The sequence below is a fragment of the Carassius gibelio genome, chromosome A12 (genome assembly GCF_023724105.1).
Source record: "Carassius gibelio isolate Cgi1373 ecotype wild population from Czech Republic chromosome A12, carGib1.2-hapl.c, whole genome shotgun sequence".
Classification (NCBI taxonomy): Eukaryota; Metazoa; Chordata; class Actinopteri; order Cypriniformes; family Cyprinidae; genus Carassius; species Carassius gibelio.
Window position 1 is genome coordinate 12,439,812 of NC_068382.1, and position 22,407 is coordinate 12,462,218.

The 22,407-nt window shown below is 37.7% G+C and overlaps 1 protein-coding gene across 3 annotated transcripts in view; it reads right to left on the reverse strand.

Moving 5' to 3' along the window:
* The window catches only part of LOC128025162 (myocardin-related transcription factor B), a 29,071-nt gene extending 7,095 nt beyond the window's left edge, over window positions 1-21,976 (reverse strand). For 2 of the 3 annotated variants that reach the window (XM_052611213.1, XM_052611211.1), the window contains exons 1-9: window positions 21,825-21,976; window positions 10,140-10,353; window positions 5,318-5,383; window positions 3,909-3,964; window positions 3,577-3,652; window positions 1,899-2,060; window positions 1,394-1,794; window positions 1,046-1,296; window positions 352-520 (exon numbers count right to left, since the gene is read on the reverse strand). In XM_052611213.1, the coding sequence (XP_052467173.1) occupies window positions 352-520; window positions 1,046-1,296; window positions 1,394-1,794; window positions 1,899-2,060; window positions 3,577-3,652; window positions 3,909-3,964; window positions 5,318-5,383; window positions 10,140-10,275 (1,317 nt within the window). In that variant the 5' untranslated portion in view covers window positions 10,276-10,353; window positions 21,825-21,976. The remainder of the gene's footprint in view (window positions 1-351; window positions 521-1,045; window positions 1,297-1,393; window positions 1,795-1,898; window positions 2,061-3,576; window positions 3,653-3,908; window positions 3,965-5,317; window positions 5,384-10,139; window positions 10,354-21,824) is intronic. The other variant, XM_052611212.1, reaches the window with a different exon arrangement.
* Window positions 21,977-22,407: the final 431 nt, after the last annotated feature.

The following is a 22,407-nucleotide window of genomic DNA, read 5'->3' on the forward strand; positions in this document are numbered from 1 at the left end:
GCTTATATTGTGTTGAACGTTCTATTTATTAAAGTCCTGAAATCAATGTATCGTGATTTGCACAAAATTAAAGATGTTTTCTGTTTCCAACACTGAAAACAATAAGAAATGTTTAGTGAGCATCAAGTCATATTATTTTACAATATGTTTTCTGAGGGATCCTGTGATACTGAAGACTGGATTAATAACTGCCGAAAATTCAGCTTTGCCATCACAGGATGTAAAATGCTATTTATTGCGTAATTATAAATATTATTGTTTTATTGTATTTTTAAATAAATGCAGAGTTGATGAAAATAAGAGACTTCTTTCTTTTCTTTTCTTTTGTGGAAAATAAGAATCTAGCAGTACCTTCATCTCCTCCAGATTGGCAGGTAGTGTCCCTGCCTTGCGGTTGGAAAGGGTGCTGTTGGGCCGCACAGGTGTTGCTGTGGGCAGAGACACTACAATTGAGGCAGGAAGGCTGCTTGCGCTGTTGATAGCCAATGTAGCACTGCTGTTTTGGCCTTCCAACACAGGCCTGGTGAGTAGGGAAGCAAATGGGAATAAAGGGGAGAAACAATACTTAACATCACAGAAGGAAAAATTGGTTCTGCTCACCCTTGTTCTCAATAAATAAACACCATTAAACAATGCTGAGGCAAAAAAAAACCCCAAAACAAATGACTCAAAATAAATCTTCCACATGAGACAGAAAAGGAAGCAGAGTAATAACCTCATCGACTTCCTGCCATTAATGAAAATCACTAAACAGGATTTGCTATTGGAAAATAGGTAATGGTCCTGATGGCCACTCGCAACAATAATAGTGTTTTAAAACATTTTCCACCAAAAATCCATTCATATGCAGTCATTATACTAATGGTTGACAAAATACGGCTAGCTTCAAAAGCAAAAGATGACCTTTACCAAATTAGCCAAGACCAGGGCCAAATGGTTTGCATCCACCAAACCCAATGACAGGATTGGTAAAGCAGTACATACTGAAAACAACAGGGCCTGTTACACAAATAACAAACACACATATCTGTATCTCCTAGCTTACTTGAGAGGCGCAGGAAGGATAGTCTGGTAGTTATAGTGTTGCTGTTGCTGTTGGCTCAGGATCTGTAGCTGCAAAAATAGCTGCTGCTGTTGTAGTAAACGAGCATATGAGGAGTCCATCGGGGCTTGGTTGAGTTCTTGTTTCTGGTCTGGGGGAATGTACTGATGATATTTTAACTTTTTCACACGTGGCTTGGCCTCCTTACTCTTCTTGCTGCGACTCTTGTCCCCAGGTAACTTGGGCTGACTTTGCTGTAAATTGAACAGAGATTACCCATTATGCATTACATCAAAATCAAAAAAAGATGATTTAATAATTTTTTTGTTGTTTCTTCAGTTCTTTACTGACCTTTACAAGGGTGGGTCCAGACTTCACAGGGGCCACGGTGACTAGCTGTGGCATGGGCGCTGGAGGGATAACTGATTGCTCATTGGCAGAAAAAGGCTTGAGGAAATCTGTTGAAGGGGTGGTCACTGCAGGGAAGTGCTGTGAAAAACCTGAATTAAAAAATTCTGTTTTTTTGGCACCATGTGCTCTTAGTGTTTCGTCCCTGAAGTGAAAAGGAGGTGGCAGGACTACCTGTAACAAGTTATTAGACAATGGTGAGGACTCTTCAATAGTCCGGACATCTCCCGGTGAGGCTACAGAACCCTGGGACTCCTGACTGGCTGGCTGCTCAGGTGAAAAAGCATCTCCACTGTCCTCATCAGCCAGTTCCTCTAGAGTTTTAGGGTACTGCATCTGACCATCTACCCAGTTAACATAAAGGACAATATATCAAACTTCAACTCAATATACTGTATGTTCCACATGCATGTTTATTGAAGACAATAATAATAGTTTGCATTTTCACCAATAATTGCCTCCTTTACGCTGGAGTCCACAGGCAGGATATTCTTCTCCACCAGCTCCATGGGGCCGGGGCGTTGAGCGATCTTCTCATTCAGGTCATCAGCCAATCGAGCTCTCTTCAATTTCAGCTGAGTGGCCTGCAGAGAAGGCTCCGCCACCGTCTCTGCCAACCCATATCCCATAACCCATGACAATCAGAAAAGCAATCATTTCAACCCACACCCCTCCTCAACCACCAAAGCAATCACACAGTGGTCAACTCAATCACAGAGGTAAATAAAGGAAAAGAACAGCATCTGGATGACTATTTTGAACATGTTTTTTCTTGCTTTTAATTAAGCTGTTCTGACTGATTTAGCTGATGCTGAACTAACTTGAAGGCATAGTTTGGTAAAATTCATATTTTTATAATGTACCAAGTTAAGTCCTCCTCTATTAGTGTTTTCAGTGCTACTGAACATGTCTCTACTGTTGAATTTTCATCATCATGGCAAAATAACACATTTCTGAATATAAGTTATGTCATAAAAAGACTGTGTACAGCAATATAATGCCATGAAATGTCTATTAAATTATTAGTTCAACCAGAATGTGAATTGTCATCAATTACTCATACATGAGACTTTTGTAAAACATAATTAAAACCCGAGAGATTTCTGTCCATCCACTTAAAGTCCATTCCACCAAAAATGTAACACATCAAAAAAAGTTCCTAAAAATTCATATGAATCAAGCTGTTTTGTCCAAACAGGCTAGGCCTTTAACAGTAAAACTCTTGAGGTGTGGTAACTACTCAAGACATTGATCCGATGATTTATTTAAAGGGATTTGTCCTGTTTTTGTACTTAAATTGCTACTGTGAGTAGGACTATTTCTTCCGCATCTCACTTCTTTTGCTAGTACCAAAACATTGTTTTAAAGCTGGTAACAGAGGCTTTGGCCATTGATAGCATTCTAATGCAGTTATTAATGAAGTTATTAGAAAGAAAGTGAGAGCGACAGAGACACACAGAGATAAATAAATAAAGAGACAGAGCGAGCTTGTGTGAATTAGGCTAACGTACCTCTGTGCGTCTCTAAACACTCTTCTGCCGCAGCGTCTCTAAACAGCGCTGTTATTACCTCGCTAGTGAGAAATGTGATGTGTAGCCTATAAGTTGGTGCAATATGTAGGCTAACTGATAAAATTGTCAGGGCAGTGCTGACAACACCTTTTTGTGCAAACTGCGTGACCGTTATTACTGTTAACTATGCGAAGTGATATGGAACTGTAATGCGGTCAAGAGAGCTGCCTGGAACTACATTCGCCGTGCGTTTCCATGAAAATAATTGCACACCTCAGAACGTTCGTCAGCCAATTAGATTCAAGCATTCAACGGCCCTGTGGTGTAATAATATATATATATATAACAGCATTAGCAGTAGCAGAGAGAATGTTTATTTACATATAAGTACAATGGATCATAAATCACTCCCAAATGATTCAGAATTAACTCAAAATCAAACTGAATCAATGGTTCTGTATTTGAAATCGAATCAGAAAATCTGTATTGATGGCCAGCTCTACTAAAAGATTTGAGAGCTACAGCTACAGCTTTGTTTAGAAACAGCAGATTCAGCAAAACTTTTCCCAGCAGGCAGATTAGCTGCCATTACATCTATTGTGAATGGAGAATTACCTTGTAAGATGTGCATGCGGACCAGCTCGGCCCTTTCTGGACGGCTGCGTATTTTGTGCTTTAGGAAATTTTCAGTCTACAAAGAGAAAAAGGATGCAGAGTTTTAGAAAACGGAATCCCTCTGTAATTCAGGGACCAGAAAGTAAACATTATAATGATCTCCCCTGTGCTTTGCAAATAGCAAACACATAAACAGAAGGCTTAAGCTATTGAATCAACTGAGAGGTTCACATGTGTCCCATTACAGAGAGCTGGAGAACCCTGAAGAGATTTCAGGGAGGATCATAGAGCCCAGATGGCTGGGGCAAGTGTAGTAGGTCTGGGGCTCTTACCCTGGCTCTCTCAAGGCTGCGGATTTGTTCATGGAATGCTGCAGGGCTCTTCAGGGCTATAGTCACACACACAAAAAAAGCAGAGCATCAGTCTCATGAGGACAAAAAGTCATCACCCACACTTCAAACACACACAGCTCTTTCATCTCCTGCAGTCTTTCTAAAAGCTGTAGCGCCTGGTCTCACATATTACTCAGAGAGGTGATGGTGGGCCCACACAGAGATCAGCACACAGACTACATGGTGCCCTTCAAAACCAGACAGCTACCTCTTAATTCCAGCAGAATCTATGCCTGATATTACACTGAGCTATGAGACAGCGCGCAGTGTAATCTCATCAATCAGATTAGAGAAGGCCAGAGGGGAAAAAAACTATGTATGTTTATGTAAGTGTGACAGATCTCACACACTTCTCTGTGACTTGGTTGAACGGAAAAGTGGTTATGAGCAATAACAGGATGAGCAGTGGTGAGGAGAGAGGTGAGCGTTTTGGAAAGTCATTGGTCACCTTATGCCTGGTTGTTATTGTGAGAATAAACAACGGATTCAAAAGCAGATGTGGTACAGAAACCACAGCACCAACTGATTTCATTTCTTAAATGCACAGTAAAACAGAAAGGTATTTACAAGGCAGCCTTAAGTGAGGGTTCCTTTTGGTTATGGACATCGAAAATTAACACAGAGGATGTTACACTAGAGAAAGTTTCTTATGTTTGCCAAGTAGCATTTATTCTATTAAAAACATACAGCAAAAACAATAATAGTTTGAACTATTTAAAAACATTTTAAATAATTGTTTTATTTTAAAAGTTCTATTTTTAATACATTTTAAATTATAATTTATTCCTGTGGAAATCATTTTTGTGTATGTGTGGAAACTTTGTGTGTGGATCTGATGAATGTTCAAAAGAGCAGCTTTAATTTGACAGAATTTGCTTTTAACATTATAAATGTACTTGCTGCTAAACTAAAAAAAATCTTAATAAAATGCTAACTTTTGAAATGTAGCACATGTTGATTGGGAGCAAGATCATTTTAAACAATGTGAAATAACTTTTCACATTTACACAGAGGAATTAATATTCATTACGTATGAGTTCGATATTCGTATAAAGTCATGCAAAGTCAACATAACATTTATTGCATATTCCTGGTCTTATTGTGCATATTGGATAGTAATGAAAAAAAAAAGATTTTGGATCCTGTATTTTGAGTCTCTCTTAATTTTTAACCCTTCCTATTCAGTCGGTAAAAAAAAGAAACATTGGATGCAAAACGGAATTTCAGGACTAAGACTAAAAACATGTTTAGTTAAAATGAGCAGTTTTCATACAAGGGTAAATATGAATCATCCTCTTCCTCCTTTGCTGGTGCACACAGCAGTATTAGATGATGGAGGCTGTACTCACGTGGCATGATGCCCTGATCAACGAGCTGCTCGCGAGTGCGTCTCTGCTGTAGCCTCAGCTGGAGAACTGGTGAAGACAAGCAGAAGCAGCGTTATGTTCTTGACCAAACCTCTAGATCAGGCTTGTCAACATTACACACAGAACAGAGTTTTTTATTGAACACACCTACACATACACAACAAAGGGAATCATACACAATTCCTCTCAAGCTTCACATAAGAGCCACCATTATAAAACAAAAACTAGACGTTCTTCCTGCAACCTAAACAACTGGCTCTTGAGCGACCCTTTTGAACCCTCTTGCTGTTTGGAAGACTTCCTGGGAAAATTCAAGACATTTTTCTTTGCCGTCTTGGCTGAGGTTCCTGGATTTACTTGGCTGATTATAAAAACAGCTCAAATTGGTCAGAAAGACAACATGATAATGTCTGACATTTATCAACAATCATGAGCTCTATTAGCTGAGAATGTATAAACGCATTATAGCAAGTTCAACACATGCCAATATCTGCAGGAGGTGATTTGAAATCTTTTTAAAGAACTTGATCTTAAAGCTCAACTTGGCACTATTAACATTATTCACACACATTATAAGCATATTGATAAAATACTTACTGTAAGTCTGCCTGTGTCAAATGCATAAACATAAAATTATGTTCTACACGCTTAAATACCGGAACAGAAAGGCTTAATCTCACAGAAAAACTTTTTTTTTTTGCCAGTATGAGTCAGTTTACTGTTAACAAGGTCAGCTGAGGTCGAGTAAACGAAACTCTGGAAGGTGCTGAGGACGCATGGTTGGTATTTTATTGTTTTCACTATGAATCGGTGTACGGTGTAGCTTAAGTGTGCAATTTCTGCTCCATTTGTGTATCTGAAGAGAACTGTAGGAACAATGAATAATAATTATAAATACTTTTGAAAGACTGGGAAAGTATTTCACACTGTAAAAAGGACATACTTCAGCTCTGAGAAGAGAATGAATGTACCATAAAGAAGATAATAATAAATATAAAGTGTTTAAAAACAGAAACGGTTATTTCAAATTTGCAATTACTTTAAATTATTATTTAAAGTAAATAATAGGCTAAATAAAAGCTGAAATCTTCCTCCTAATGCCATTTAGCCAGCATCTTAGTAGCTGCAGCATCACATCTAATGTTGTTTTGAGCATGGCACCATTAGTTTTAATTCTGTTCCATTCAGCAACTCAGCGACACATTTTATGTAAAACAACCCATAAGAAATGCATCCAATCAGACTCAGCTATGAAACCAGCCAAATTATACCTCATTAAGACCTATAAACTAACTAGACGGTTTTGAAAATAAGTATCTTTATACATCGATATCGTGCCAATCTTTCCCGTGTCTGTTGCTCAGATGGAGAGATGCCATTATTTGGAACAATCACTGACCTTCCTGTTGTGCATCTGATGGACAATCTCAACCATTTGCAGCAGATTACCTTGATTATCCACAGAATAATGCACATAACTCTCTCACGAAAAGCCAAACGATAGTAGCTTTCTTTGCTGTCATGCAAATTTCCATTAAACCTATGCTTGGTAAACAAAGCTTCAGGTAGCCATTAAAAGCAGGCTGGACCTATATCCTCTCAGAATCATATCCACCTCTCAGAGTCGAGCAGCCAGCTGCAGAACCTGGTATGAAGTTTCCCCTGCATATGTTGTGAGTCTCCAGTCCTAAGCAGGCCATGCTGTCTGGCCGTCCAGCCGTAAGCGCAGAGTAACTCAATGTGGGCTCCTGACAGCACCAGAGGTTTGTTAAAAAAGCACAAGGACCTTGTTCTTCAGGGCTCTCCATTCACTGTTAGCAGCTCCAGTGAAACTGGGACTCCCACAGAGGAGACAACATCTCTGCTCCACCAGCAGACAGAGAGAGGAGGGAGCAGAAAGACCAGACCGCTCATGGTTAACCCCTCCCAGCCATTGGAAGTTCAAATTTACATCATTTATTATAGTTTCGAAGAACGATGAACTTTCTCTGAATGGATGAGTGGATCATGGGTGTTTTATTTTGGGGAGCTGAGACTCAATTAAAACAATCCTCCTCTTCATCAACAAGGCAAACATCTTGTTTGACAGACAGCCAGAGAGTGAGTAACTGACACGGGCCATGCTCTGCCAAAGTGGTTTACATTTCCACTAGCTGTGACGGTTTGACCTCAGCATAGCTAGAGACCTAGAGGAGCAGTCTTCACAGAGCTGCGAGCCGCCGGATGCAGACAGCTCTGTCCTGTGACCTTTCACATGTCAATCAAAAGACTGTGCCCAAACTAAGAGGCAAAGAAATGTCAGGATTCTCTTCTCTTTTTCAGTGTGTGTACAGAATTAAAATGTGCTCTATTCACCTGGAAACAGAGGCAAAACTAATCAGGATGTAATGTGAATTGTACTAGGCAGCTAACTCAGGAGCCAAAATTAAATAGCTGAATTTATGCTTTAGGCTGTGATTACAACCGGCCAAACAAATACCATTCCAGAACATGGGCAAATTTTAAATCTCACAATAAATTCACCAAAAATGGGCAAAGAAATCTGACCAATGGTGAACGTTAAGCCAAGAGGGACATCTAAATCAGATATTGCCTGCAATTTTGTTGAAGGACAAACAACTTAGTACCTCTCTGTACTTTTTAGACAGTCTCAGAAGCCAGCTGTTTCTCACATCAGATGTGTCAAGTATAAACTATGCTTTTCTGATCTGTCGGTTAACTTCTAGCATCTTCAATTTAGGTATTAACATTTTGATTTTTAAAGAGAATTAGGATTTAAACTTAATATGAGTGTTAGATGATGGCAACGTTAATCTAAAAGTGAAAATCATCAATGAAATATCCAATATCAGCAACATGTGCAGAACAAAACTGGCAAATAGGCTACCGGTACATAAAATTATAATAAGAGCACGACTGTAAAAGAATAGGCCATGTTTCAGCACATTGTTATGGAAAGAATGCGTCCACGGAGTTATATCTTAAGTTTAAATCTTTTTTTAATATATATATATGCTTTATTGTACTGGTGATCTTCAGTGCGTGCAGCTCATTAAAGCTGCAGTAGGGAACTTTTGACGCTCTAGCGGTTAATAAACAGAACTGCTTGCGTCTTGCGGAAGAACATCGTAGCCGGAACTACTTCTCTCTGTTTATGTCTATGAAGAATCACAAAGGTACTGGGTTACTCCGCCGCGGTACCCCGAAGCAATCTAAAATAGTCCGAATATAAACACTTATTATAGGTGCACCCTAGTGATTCAGGACAAGCTAAAAACACGGTTTGGAAAATGGATTCATGGTGTACTCGCTTATTATATAAATTTTTCTACATTTTGAACACAAACAAAGTTACGGACCGCAGCTCTGATTGGTTAATTTTTACCGAGAGCGATGGATTCCTGCAAATGGCAATAGGGAGCTTGATTTTTTCACAGATTATCTGTCTCATATTCTACTGTCAGGACATAATGACAGGTTTAACAAATATGTAAAAAATATATTTTTACAAAAGTTAACTACTGCAGCTTTAATGACTAGGACTGTGTCATATACATAACATTATGATGGGAGCACTATTGTAAACAAAAAATAGTGAATTCTTTTCATTTAGCTAATGTTTTTAGCATGTTGTTACGATTATCAGAGCAGATCAGTCATTTTAAAACTTTCTGTGAGATGGAATTACACAATCTGTGTGAGTGACAGGGATTGACAGGGTTTGTACAGAAAATGCTAAATGAAATTCCAGGAATTTCAAGGACTTTTCAAGCACTACTTTTTGCGTTTTCAAGGACTAAAATCCGAGGTCTCACTTATCAAACAATATTGTTATTATCTTTCAAATTCTAATAAACTAATAAAACAAAATGGCACAAATAAAGTGCAGCAAAAAAGTATGCAATGACTGTGGGAACTTTATTATTTTAAAGGATATTATGGCAAAATTATTGCTTTCCTTAATTCAACAGTTTTACCACAAACACAAACTTATACTAATATTGCGAGACTGCTTTTCACATCAAGGAGTAATACTGCAAGATCTCGTGTGCTGCTAAAAGACACACTATTTCAGACATCCTGAATTGTTAATTTAGCATAATTTTCCAAGACTTAAATATCAAAAAGTCAAATCCAAGTACTTCAGACACCTTGAGTATCTTGTATGAACCGTGGATTGAGATGTCTTCTGCCACTCTCTCAAAATGCACAAATGGCCTCACATCCATAATATCAACGTTAAGTTTGCTAAAGTGTGTTTCTGAGAGTTGACAGACTTGTCACATGCACGTCATTGCAAGTCAAGCTAATTTCAAATACATTTTCTCTGAACGACAGTCTTTAATGCACTCTAAGCCAAAGCGCACAGCCACCTCTTGAGTGTTTGAGACGGAGTTATTAAATATTTGATTAAAATCGATTCCTTATTGTCCGGCTATTCCATTTTATTTATCCACGGCACATGCATCTTTATATGTAGCCTAAGTAACGATGCCAGATGACTTGCATTATTTAAGCATTATTTTATTTGATTACATTTTTTTTAATGCAATTGATTTCTAGGCAACCCATTTTAAAGTCTCGTTTGTTTATGCATTAATGAACATGAACCAACAGAGAGTAATTATTGTTGTTATTATTGAGTTAAAAGTGAAACTAGTGTACTTTAGCATTGCTGGTGTCATGCAATGAACCCTACCCCCACAGCAAACAGAACTTTACCGTGCCTCAAAAACCATGATATGATCCCAACCCTGGCATTTGTATATGGTTACACCTCTAAGCATCAGAGCAAGTGACATACCATTTTTGCGCTCGTTGAGGGGGGGTAGCCTCTGGCTGGGGTGCAGGGACAGTTCGCCCATCTCATGGATCACAACCTCACTCTGTGGGCTGGGCGCCAACAAACCCCCAATCCCAGCATCCCCCTGGTCCTCCATGTCTCCTCAGTGAGGAGTCAAGGGTTTCGCTGGGGATCAGCAGACGATATTGTCACAGGAAGCTTCTCACTTCAGTTTCTGCAAAAGACAAGGTCGGTTAAGATTCAGTTGAAGACAAATAAAGTAAACAGCAAAGGAATTTTGTCCGAAGCTGGCAGTCTGTGTATAAGCAATACTTGAAATCATTAGTGAAATGGGGAGTTTGGGAATGATGTAATAGGTCATGGATGTGGTAGGGTCTGCAATATCACTTTAGCCATGCAAAACCACAGGATGTACTGAATCTATGGCATGTACAGTTGATACATCTATCAAAGTGCTAACAAATAATAAAATCAGCCTTTCCACATACGGTGAATGAATAGACGTTGTGTTTGCTGGCTTGTCATTACTCAACTTTACATCATCCCAGTGGTTTAGATGGGAAACCAATAAATATATAAACACAGCACTCACCATGGTGCTGTAAAATGCTAGAATACACTATGACCACATCAGCACAAACCACAATCATTCATTCCAACGAAACACTCGTCCATTCAAAACCTCCTGTCGCATGGGAACATAGAGGCTCATTTCTCTGTTGCTAATTTTACAAATACAAATTTTAGTGGCAGATAAATTAAGCAACTGATCTCTATCAAAATGAAATATTTCATAGTGGACAGTGATGTATTTTATTTAACTAACAAACTCTATTTTGCCAATGATGGATTTTGCAGCATTAGCAGCATCTACTTATTAATCAGTCTCTTATTATTTTATTTGTATTTATAATAATTAAATAATGTGCAAGAAATTTTTTTATATATATAGTTATATCTAATAGGTCACACACTATATTTGCAGTGTGAGCACCAAACCAAATCTCCAGATGCTCTCATGAGAACCAGACTGAAAAAATTACGTGCACCCCATGTGCATATTTTTGTGTTTTGCTTTGGTACCGAAATTGGTACAGAGAACCGTGGATTTTCACTGGTATCGGTACCGAATACTGAAGTTTTGGTACCGTGACAACACTATTCTCTAGTGTTTCGTATTAGAGTATACGGTTTGTACCTTAGCTTCAAACACTCATGTGGCGAGTGGGGCGGGGCCGAGAGGCGTGGGAACGAGGAGTGAGGCCAGGTGTAGTGATTGGAGATGAGCTACACCTGCGCCCCACCGCCAGTATCGAGTCCCACGTAGGAGATGGAAGGATATAAAACTGGAGCGACTATAGTGAAGGACGAGAGAGGACCAGGCCTGGGACATTATTTTATGTTTTGGCTTTTATTTGTGCGCGTCAGTCGCCGTGAGGGGCTGACGCGCTGTTTTGTGTTTATTTTGAATATTAAAATTATGTTTTGATTGTGCGCCGGTTCCCGCCTCCTTCTTCCTGATGAATATGGAGATTTGTATATTATTACAACTCATTTCTATCTTTGTCATATCCTAAGCATCCATAATGAGTAGTGGCCCAAACCAAGATCAACAATCAGGGATTTGAACAGAACGTACTGCAAACAAACACTCTTGCACAAACGCATGCAGCTACAAATACTACATAATGTGTTCTTACATAACACACCAGCAAATGTCATCTACTCATCCTCTTTATTTTTGAATTTCTAACATCACTATACGATCTTATGATTGATAGTCAACACAATACACTAATACACTAATTGTTTATGTTTCGAAGGGTAGTGTTGCCAACATTCAGCACACTGTGTGTGTGTGTGTGTAATGAAGTCTGCTATTAGTCCTTGATAGTCACTGCTGCTAGGATTAAGCAGCCTCCCACACAAATAAACTCAAGCTGCTCTGCCTCTCTCAGAAGAACACGGTTTAGTGATCACTCATTCAGGACGGGGTCAAATGTAAACTTTTTTTGCTGTTTTATATAAAGCCTTTATTTCCCCCGGGAAAGTGAAAGTTAAGTGAAAGTCTGTGGGAAACAATGCACTAAATGTGTGTGTGTGTGTTTTAATATAAGAAATTAATTTGATTTTTTTGTAATCTCAGAAGTGTTTGTTTTTTCAATAAGAAGAACAATCCTTTTGACTTGACAGCCTCTGTCGGCAAACACATTCAAAATATTTAGTTTTAGATTCATTTGGATAAACTAAACTAGAATGACAATCTCTAATTTATTAACTATTTTCCTGTCAGTATCTTAATTTGATGTTCATTTGCAATGATATCCTAAATACTGTTACGCGTGTATACTCTATGGAAGGACGAATTTATGGAGCATATGATTTAATGTCACACCATGTGAATATTTGTATGCAATGAGCATACTCACTGCCACAAGCAATGGTGACGCAATACGAAGCAACAAGCTGACCATGAACTGTGAAATTGCCAAGGCAAAACTGATATGAAAATATACAATATATGCAATAATAACACTTCAGTAATGACGCTGTACAAAAGGCAACACTCCAGACACATGCATATCATCCACCAAATACTGAAGACTGCCGTCTGACGTGGATCCACCGCGTCAAAGAATAACATTCAGACAGTCCACATCTGGAACACCACATTAAATATGCGCTACAGTGATCTATGAGATACATACATCTCTCCATTACAAGGATAGTTACAATGTATATCTTACATAAGGAAGACAGAGGGACTGTGCTGCTTCTGTGGTCTGCTGTTACTGTCATGCATTACTGTTAGAGCTCATGGCTAAACCATTAACCATACAACCCTCTAACCACATACACATCAAACTATCAATGAGTGGCAAACTATGCATCACAATCATTTCAGTTAAGTTACTGAAGGCAATTAAGAGTAAACATCAACATTAGAAGCAGCCAGGATAAAAAACAAGAATGACTAGGTTTTCTTTAGAAATAGCAAGATCTAGAGGTTTGCTCAAACTAAACATGTAAACTAATGGCACCTCAATGAGAAATGACCGGCCTTCATGTTGACGTCAGGAGATGCCAAATTCTGTTATCATTACTCACTCTCAGGTCATTCCAGACTTTCATTCATCTTCAGAACACAAATTTGTACACATATTTGTAATATTCTCTCATAATTTTTGCTAACGCAACCAAAATATCCATGCTTCAAAAAGTAAATATTGGCCTAGACATCGCTCAACTAGAGATGCACCGATAAATCGGCCAGGAATCGGATTCGGATGATTTTCTGCATCATCAGTCCTGATCAGTAATCGGACATTCAGTGTCACGTCTTTCCAATTTTGAGCCAATCCGTCTACATGTGGCTTACAGCCGCATGCAAACAGTCATTGGCGTAGAAGTTTTTCACTGTGAGTGAAAAAGGACAATTTAAGTAATTTATTTTCTACCTCTTTCCAGTCACTGAGCACTTTTTTTTTATGTTTAATAATTTATTTGTGAAAATAAAATTTTGCTTTGAAGACAAGTACATTTTTGTTCCTATATGCTGTCAATTATAGTTCTTAGAAAGAAAATTTGAATCGGCCAACATCGGTAAAGACAGATCACACTTACAAAAAAATCGTAATCGGCCAAGAAAATTACAATCAGTGCATCTCTACACTCAACTATATATGTTTGACATGGAGAACAAATCTCAAAGGATGTTGCTCTTTAAAAAATGATGCTGGATCTTCTGTGTTTACCATATTTGATGAGCTCTATGTATGTGCATTGATTAAAGACTAAATTATATCTTATAAAGTGAGCATGCCTCTTCAGAGAACTTGGATTAAACCACTTATATTAATTGATATGGATTACTTTTACAATGTCTTCATAAAGGGTATGAAGCTTGGAAATAGGGATGTGTGATAATGAAAAAAAAATATATATATGTGACGAGTGGGGCGGGGCCGAGGGAGATGGCTGTGCAAAAAATCGAATGTGATTTTCATGCACATCTCATCAGTAAAGACGCTCCTGTAATTAGAAGTATTATCTCCAGCACGTGGGTTCAGATTATGGTTTCCAGGTTTTCACAACAAATCCTACCCAGCTGCTTCTCGAAACTAGTCCAAAATCGCGTTTCCAGGAGGTTCCCCGATAAAAAAATTGCTTTCCGGGGTTATAATGTAAGTTTTATGGCATGGTTGCCTTGCTAAAATTCGCATTTTATGGTCTAAATATCACGTTATTGGTATTGTCGCTTCGACCACAGACTTGGCAACACTGGTTGGCATTTACTACACAGAGCCGTAATTCACTAAAAATCTACACAAAATCAATTTTAAAATCGGTGGCGATTTTTTGTTAGTTGTCGGTAGATTACGGCTCTTGTTTAGTAACTGCCTCTCCACCTGAACCAGTGTTGCCAAGTCTGCGGTAGTTTTTCATGTCCGCGGTCCGAATCAACCCCAATACAAATAACGTGATATTTAGCCCCTAAAATGCGATTTGTTTAAAAGACAACCATGCCAAAAAAAAAAAACGTATATTTTAACCCCGGGAAGCAATTTTTTTTATCTGGGAACCTCCTGGAATCGCGATAATTTTTGGACTAGTTTTGAGAAGCAACAGAGCAGGATTTGTTGTGAAAACCTGGCAACCCTGATCTGAACACACATAGTTATGGAGATTTTATTTTTACAATATATATATCTCAATAATTATCAGGAATAAATTAAGTTTTAAAATGAGTGTGATTTTGTATTAGGTACCTTGGCTTGTTTAGGCTCAATGAGAAATAAATATGACGCTATATGACCAGTGGGTGAATCATTCATTCAAATGATTCGTTTAATACAGCTGATTGATTTAGAACCAAGCAAAAGACTCGTTTGCTGATGAATGTATCACTGAATCACTGACACAAATTATTCTTTCAAAATCAGATTAATTCAGGAAAGAAACATTGCAGTGTTGCTCTGAGATGCACAAATGTTCTGCTCTAGCTTTGTAACTATTTTGAACTAGGCTATTAAAAAAATTATAATAATTATCCCGACAATAATGTGCCTAAAATGTAACTCACTTTATATATTCAACTTGTTGAACTGTTGTACAAAATTAAAAATCTCACATGTGATCAAGCGCACAGGTTAATGATTAGAAAAAATGCTACTGTTGCTTGTGTGATATTACATAACTATAGAAATATAAAAATACAGGGATTCTTTTTTTTTTTTTTTTACTGCATTCCAATAGACTTCGTCACACAGTGAATGCTTTTTTTTTTTTTTTTTTTGCAAAGTGCTATTTGTAAAAGTAACATTTGATAATGTTAGCTCGTATATTGATAAAACAACTAAGATATCACTGTAGACTATAAATATCACACCCCCCCTACTTGGAAATTTTGGTTGTGTGTACTGTCAATGAAAGGGCAAAAATGATGAGAGAACATTCAAAATATCTTCATTTGTGTTCCGAAGATGAGTGGAAGTCTTGGGTTTGGTGAGTTTTCAATGACTTATAACCACCATTAAAAAATGAGAATATTTTACAATGTAAATTATATATATAAAAAAATATATTTTACATTGTTCTAGTAAGGAAGTTTTCCTTTAGGAAGGTGTGCCCTCAAGCTCTAGTTCTCCATTCAAACTATTAGCACAACAGCTTCTCCTTCACAGTGGCCAACATTTCATCTGTCTCAAAAGGCTTTAATGTCAGGGATCTGAACCTGATTCTGCTGAGACAGCTTTCTATGAGCCATGACTAAATACCCTGGAAAATATCAAACTCCAATTAAAACCCAGATGTTTTATCCTTTTCATGTGTTGTGCTGGAAACACAAGCAATGATTTCCATGTGTTCATCAAAGGAGAGTAAGAAGGTGGGCTGGCACAAGATAAATGTTTAGTTTATTTCAGCCCAGCACTTGTGCTCAACTTCCTCAGAGAGGGTGAATGACAAACTTTACGATTTACTTTTTACGAATGGTCCATTAATAATGTATGGGTTCATTAAAATATTTACGTACTAGAACTGTCAAAATTAGTAAAAAATGATGTTTGAATATTCCCTAAAAAAAACACAAATATTCGAACTATTCGAACATCTAGTTGCGCATTACGTAAATAACAGGACAAATTAATAAAAAGAGACATAACTACTTGTATAGGTAGTCTATTTAAGTTTAAACATATTTGACAACGTATTACCTACGCAAAAACAAGTAAATCAATTAATGGCCAAGACTGCAGACCTCACTCTCTCTCACCCTCAACCTCACGCTCTCTGCGCATAACGTTTTAAATGAACAAACACATTTTGAGTGCTGATCAAGAGTTTTCTGCAAGCAATTTAAGGTCGGGACTCTTGTCCCAAATATAGCAGGCTTCATTCAGTGATTGAAACAAATATTATTAATATTAATTGAAGTTTTACAGCATATAGAACTGACATTGAACGCTCCAAGTGAGCTGTGCTGTGGTAAACATGGAACTTTGAAACGGTAAATAATCAAACCAGTTGAAGCAGTGCATTTATCCTTTATTCATGCAGTATCTATTCAGTCAGTACAGTAGCCTACACTTAAGTAATGTTTCTGTTTAACGTTAAATACAACGAGGCACACAATTCAGAGAAATGTGAAAAATAACCGACCAAAATCCAAAGTACTTCAAGACATGGCTTTTTAGATTTTGTGGGGTTAAAATCGCTTTCTCTGCTGTGGTCGAGTTGCCCTCAGGTGTGCTAGCGTGCCCACTCACAAAGCAGACAGCCACGCCTCTACTACTGTGGGTGTTTTATTCACATTTTTTAACATTTTATTTGAATATATATTCTAATTTATAATATTCGTTGACAGCCCTATTATGTACACTAAAACATTTGTTATGAAATGTCCCAGCTGCATAGGTACAAATTGTGCATTGTAATGTAGTTACCGAAGTGTACTAGGGGTGTAAAAAAAATATTGATACATGTGAGTAACGCAATATTTTGTTTGGCGATACTGTATACATTTTTTTAAAACGTAATATCGAACATTAAAACAATATATATAATCATACAAGATTCATGGCAGTCTTCAGCTCTGAACAAATCCTGAGTGACAGGAAATACTAGCATTAGAGCACACCACTAATGTTAGCGTTAATATAATTCGCTGCTAGTAATGGAGGTTGAAAGAATTGTCCCAGTTTATGTTTCGGTGTACAAACTACAAAGCTGAAGTGTGCCGTCATTTGGGCTTTTGTGGTAACATTTACTGCGGGACTGTGGTGCTGGCACTGCCACTGCCTTAGTTCCGCCACTTGCCATGTCCCATGTGAAGAGGCTCGCATGGGACGCAGCCATAGGCGGGAGGGTCGCCACGCGGCTGCAGCTTTCTCTCATTTAGGGAAGTCTTGTGCAGCTGGTGGTGCTCGCATCGCGGTTTCTGCGATTCCACGCGGAACATAAATACAAACTGAAAAACCTGTGAAATACAAGGGGAAAGGTTCAACATCTGTATTTATTTTATTGTTTTACAATTATTTTGTTTTCTTTAAGAATCCTGTTAGCACTTTATTTTTCATTGCTATTAAGCAGATGTCATTTTTATGTTCAGATCAAAATGTTATGACATTGAATGTCACAATTGTAAACTTAAACTGTGAACCTTTAAAGCAAGGTCCAAAAAATGGTCTTTTTATAAAATAAATTTTATACGTATTATACATTTAACAGCAAGCACTTTAATTTATCCCCCTTTATTCATACTGCACAAAAAGTGGTACAATAATGTTGAATGTTACAGGGACTGATTATTGCAAATGCAGAACCCACTGTGTTTTAGTTAAATAATTTGTATTTATTTGTTTATTTATTGCTAAGGTTTGCATATGGTGGTGTGTTCTAAATGACAGCTTTCCTTGCAATATATCCTATTCCTAAAATAAGAAATATCCCAATATCTTCGTCTTGCTTACAGTATCACAGTGTATCACAATATATTGTTTAGACACATGATGCTGCACACTGAACAGAGCGACAAACTTCAGACAGAAAATCCTATTAATTACATTATATTCGCCCCGAATCGTTGTTAATGTAATGAATTGTATATAGAGCATTTTCATCTAAACGTTTTCTTTCTCTGTGGCTCTAATAAAGTCTGTATGCTCATTCTTGAAGTAAACTTGTGTCCATTTGGTGAATAAATAAAACAGTTTTAGATCGCTGCTTGAGTTAAACGCGTCGTGTCTGGAGTGTTTGTGATACTGGTGAGTTCTCCTAGACTCGGCGCTGTTCTTTTATTTTGATTAGATAATCACTTAAGTGTTCAATAATAGAAGCTGGTATAATTGTTTCGCCCTATGTTTTCCGCGATGCAGAAAACGCGGACGGAATCGCAGAATCCATTCATAAAAACTGAATTCACGGTTTAGTGTGTGTGATGCTTCCGGTCTGCCGTCTCACTAAATGAAGATGAAAACCCATGAAGAGTCAATTCATGAGCATTTGACTGTTTGATTTGAGCAAAAGCATCATATCACATGCACAGAATTGTAAAGGTATTTCACGGCAACCCGTCAAATTTAAAGTCCGGTTTTGAAGTCTATTTTTCAGTAGAATGTACATAGTCTACTACTACTAAAATGAAACAAACATTATTTTTTAAGGAATAACCACACAACATTTATTACATTTTTTAATTAAAAGACAAATAAAATTAATGTTTCGTGCCTTGATGTGATAACAATAAAAATGTAAATACACACATTTTTGAGGGGAAAAAAATCATTAGGCTTCTTTAAAGGTGCCATCTGTAATGTTTGGCAAAAAAAATCAAGTCATACTCCACATTCCATAACAGATGGGGGCAGTATGCCTAAATAAAGTGAATTGGTCTACTCTAGAGTAACAAACGAGAAACCGCCCCTACTTTCACAACAACACTATATAGACCGCCGGCGTCTAGAGCGTCAAAAATCGCTCTTGCTGCTCTGCTCATGACGCTGCAGAAAGATTTGTGAGCGCTCAGACGCTCTAACGCAGATCTAATGCTTATTTTGTATTTAAAGCGGCCGCAAAGCAAACAAGCTTTGTTGATCTCGTGCAGACTAACCACAAGGAGTTATAAGTTAACCTCATTAAATATTGTTGTGGACAAAATATTATGATCCTTTACTTAAAATGAACAATCTCAGACACCTTGGTCCACGTATCACTTTTAATTTATTTTTTATGTCCCTGTACGCAAACAGGGACAAATCATAGATTAATACAAACGCTAAACAGCAATAATCAACCTGTCCTTTATTCTGCTTGAGAACTAATGTGCCAACTCTCAAGCATTCACCGTGAGACACACGCAATTGACTCTTTTCACACGCTTTCACGCCACACATCAATTTTTTTCACGTACATTTGAGACCACGAAGCAAAGAGGACACAGAGACCAACAGACTAGACAGAGCAGGCTAGTTATGATATAATAGGGCTGTGCAAAAAATCGAATGCGATTTTCATGCACCTATCATCAGTAAAGACGCTCCTGTAATTAGAAGTATATCTCCAGCATGTACGTTCAGATCAGGGTTGCCAGGTTCTCACAACAAATCCTGCCCAGTTGCTTCTTAAAACTAGTCCAAAACTAGCCCAATCGCGTTTCCGGGAGGTTCCCCGATAAAATTTGCCTTCCGGGATTAAAATATTAATTTTTGGGAAGGGTTTCCCTGGTAAAATTAGCATTTTAGGGGCTAAATATCACGTTATTGGTATTGGGATTGCTTCAAACCGCGGACATGAAAAACAACCGCAGACTTGGCAACACTGGTTCAGGTGGAGCGGCAGTTACTACACAGAGCCGCTTTCAAAATCGACAAAGAATCGCCTGCGATTTTAACATCGATTTTGTGTAGATTGTCAGTGAATTACGGCTCCGTGTAGTAAATGCCAACCAGTGTTGCCAAGTCTGTGGTGGTTGTTTTTCATGTCCGCTGGTCACAGCGACCCCAATACAAATAACGTGATCTTTAGCCCCTAAAATGCGAATTATACCAAGGCAACCCTGCTAAAAAACGAAACCTCATTTCTTTCAGGTCCATCAGTTGTCTCCAGCGATTAAAAGCAGTGCCGATGTTAACTCTTGATTTGTGTTTCCGAGCGCGGTTGTTTCCCTGTAGCGGGTGACACTCTCTTCCCTGAACTGAAATGAACTAGTGGGCTGTACTTTCCACACGATTGACATCAGGTTCAAGTACACGCCCACAAGCCCTGCGAGTTATTTGTGTATTGCAGGTTGGCTGGTGGTTATGTTGCCCGCATACCGCCTCCCATGGCCGAAACTGGTATTACGATTCCTGTCGGGCCGTGGCTAGTAATGCTAATGCTAATTAAGGTTGATATCTCTGCAGCACTATAACTTGAAAGAAAATTTATGACATCATCGCCCTTATTTCTTCTCATTCTTTTGATGCGTGTAGGTCATGTTATGGATATTTTTACCTCAATTTTTGCATATGGCACCTTTAAGAATTTTTTTTTTTTAATTAATTAAGTTGTTTTATGCGTTCAAATAATTAGACATGCTAAAACAGAATTTGGTAACAATAAAAAAATTAATATGGTGAGAAATTAAATTTGTGTGAAAATGTACAAGTTTCAAGATTTTAATTCATTACACTTGTTTTATTAATAATAATATTAATTATTTTAATAAACTTTAATTTAACTATTTAAAAGGAGTGGAGAAAAATTTAAATGGAAAAACAGAATCCAGAAAAATTTTATAACTGAATTTGGAAATAAATAAAATGCTGCAGTATGTCTCTCCTAGGGGTCCTTTGTCAGAAAAAAGTCAAGTAATTAAAACTCACGTATCTTATAGTCAGCAGCTGAGAATACAGGATACACTTGGTAAAAAAAAATAAAATCTTGATTTCTGTATTTATAAAAAATCGTGGGTAAAACTACATTTGCGTAGCCAACAAATCAAGCAAAAAATAGCAGGTGAATTCTTGATTTGGTTGCTAACTTTATATTTCAAATAAAAAACACACCACAGAGCATTAATCTTGCATACAAGCACTACAGAATTTGATTTTAGACATTCATGACTTGCAGTGGAGATGCCAGGAGTCTAGTTTATGAGCTTCTCATATAAAATTGCACCTGTGTATGACTCACGAGTTGAAGACTGCAGATCTGTTAAATTGTTTACTCTCATTCACATGGAGTTTCAGTTTCACCAGGAGAGTCAATGAGAAACAAACAAGATAGAAACACTCCCAGTGTGTTTATCCTTTCTGCCATGCAGACGATTAAATTATCAGCAGACTCTTCCTCCTGGGCCTACAATATCTTCCACTCAGGAGTTCAACATGTAAACCCCACTGTCTTACCAAAAACATCATGTGAAACAGCAGTGTTGATCTCCAAACATCACGACTCAATGTTTACAGACAATATTGTAAGTTAGCATGCTAGCAGCCAACATTAAATATATAACATTTCGCGACATACAAATTATGTAAAGCTCGGCCAAGAATATTCAATGTCGTGTTCATGTTTTTATTTTAGCGTGTATATCTCGAGTGTACATGACAGTCGTGCTCTGTATCTGTATTTCTAATGGCTCAATCCTCACATCAGCTAACAGGCTAGCAAGAGAACTCCAGCGCTACACATTAAATCACTTACTGTCATATAATGCCGCTTCTTAAGTTACCCTGTTTCCTATAGCTGTGTCTAGCTTGCTTGTCGTAGCCCCTTGGTTTAATGCTCCATAACTGTCCTTGATGTGGTCACCCATGTATCCAGTGATTGATTCTGTTTTGCTTTGGGACTTAAGTTTTTTTTTTTTTTTTTGAGGAAACAAGATGGCCGCTATTCGTCTGAACTCAGTGACGCACACAGAGGTGATATAGGCCAGTCACCATCAGGGGGCGCTAGTGTTCCGTCTGTCTTTTTCTGTACAACTTTAATATAAACTGTAATTTACTAAATATTATTTAATGGTACGGTTAACTCCCATATATACATCTGTCACTATTCACTTTCAGTGTATGGAAAAGGTGAGTCATTCTGAAAGTAGTCAAAGAAAACGTTTTGGAACAATTTCAGGCATGAGTAAATTACTGAATTTCATTTTCGTGTTGAATACACAGACGGATATGATAACAGAAATAATGTAATTTTATCAACAAAAAATAAAATAAAAAAAAAGCTACACATTTTCTAAGAGTGGAAATTTACCTCTAACCAAAGAAAATAATTCAACAAA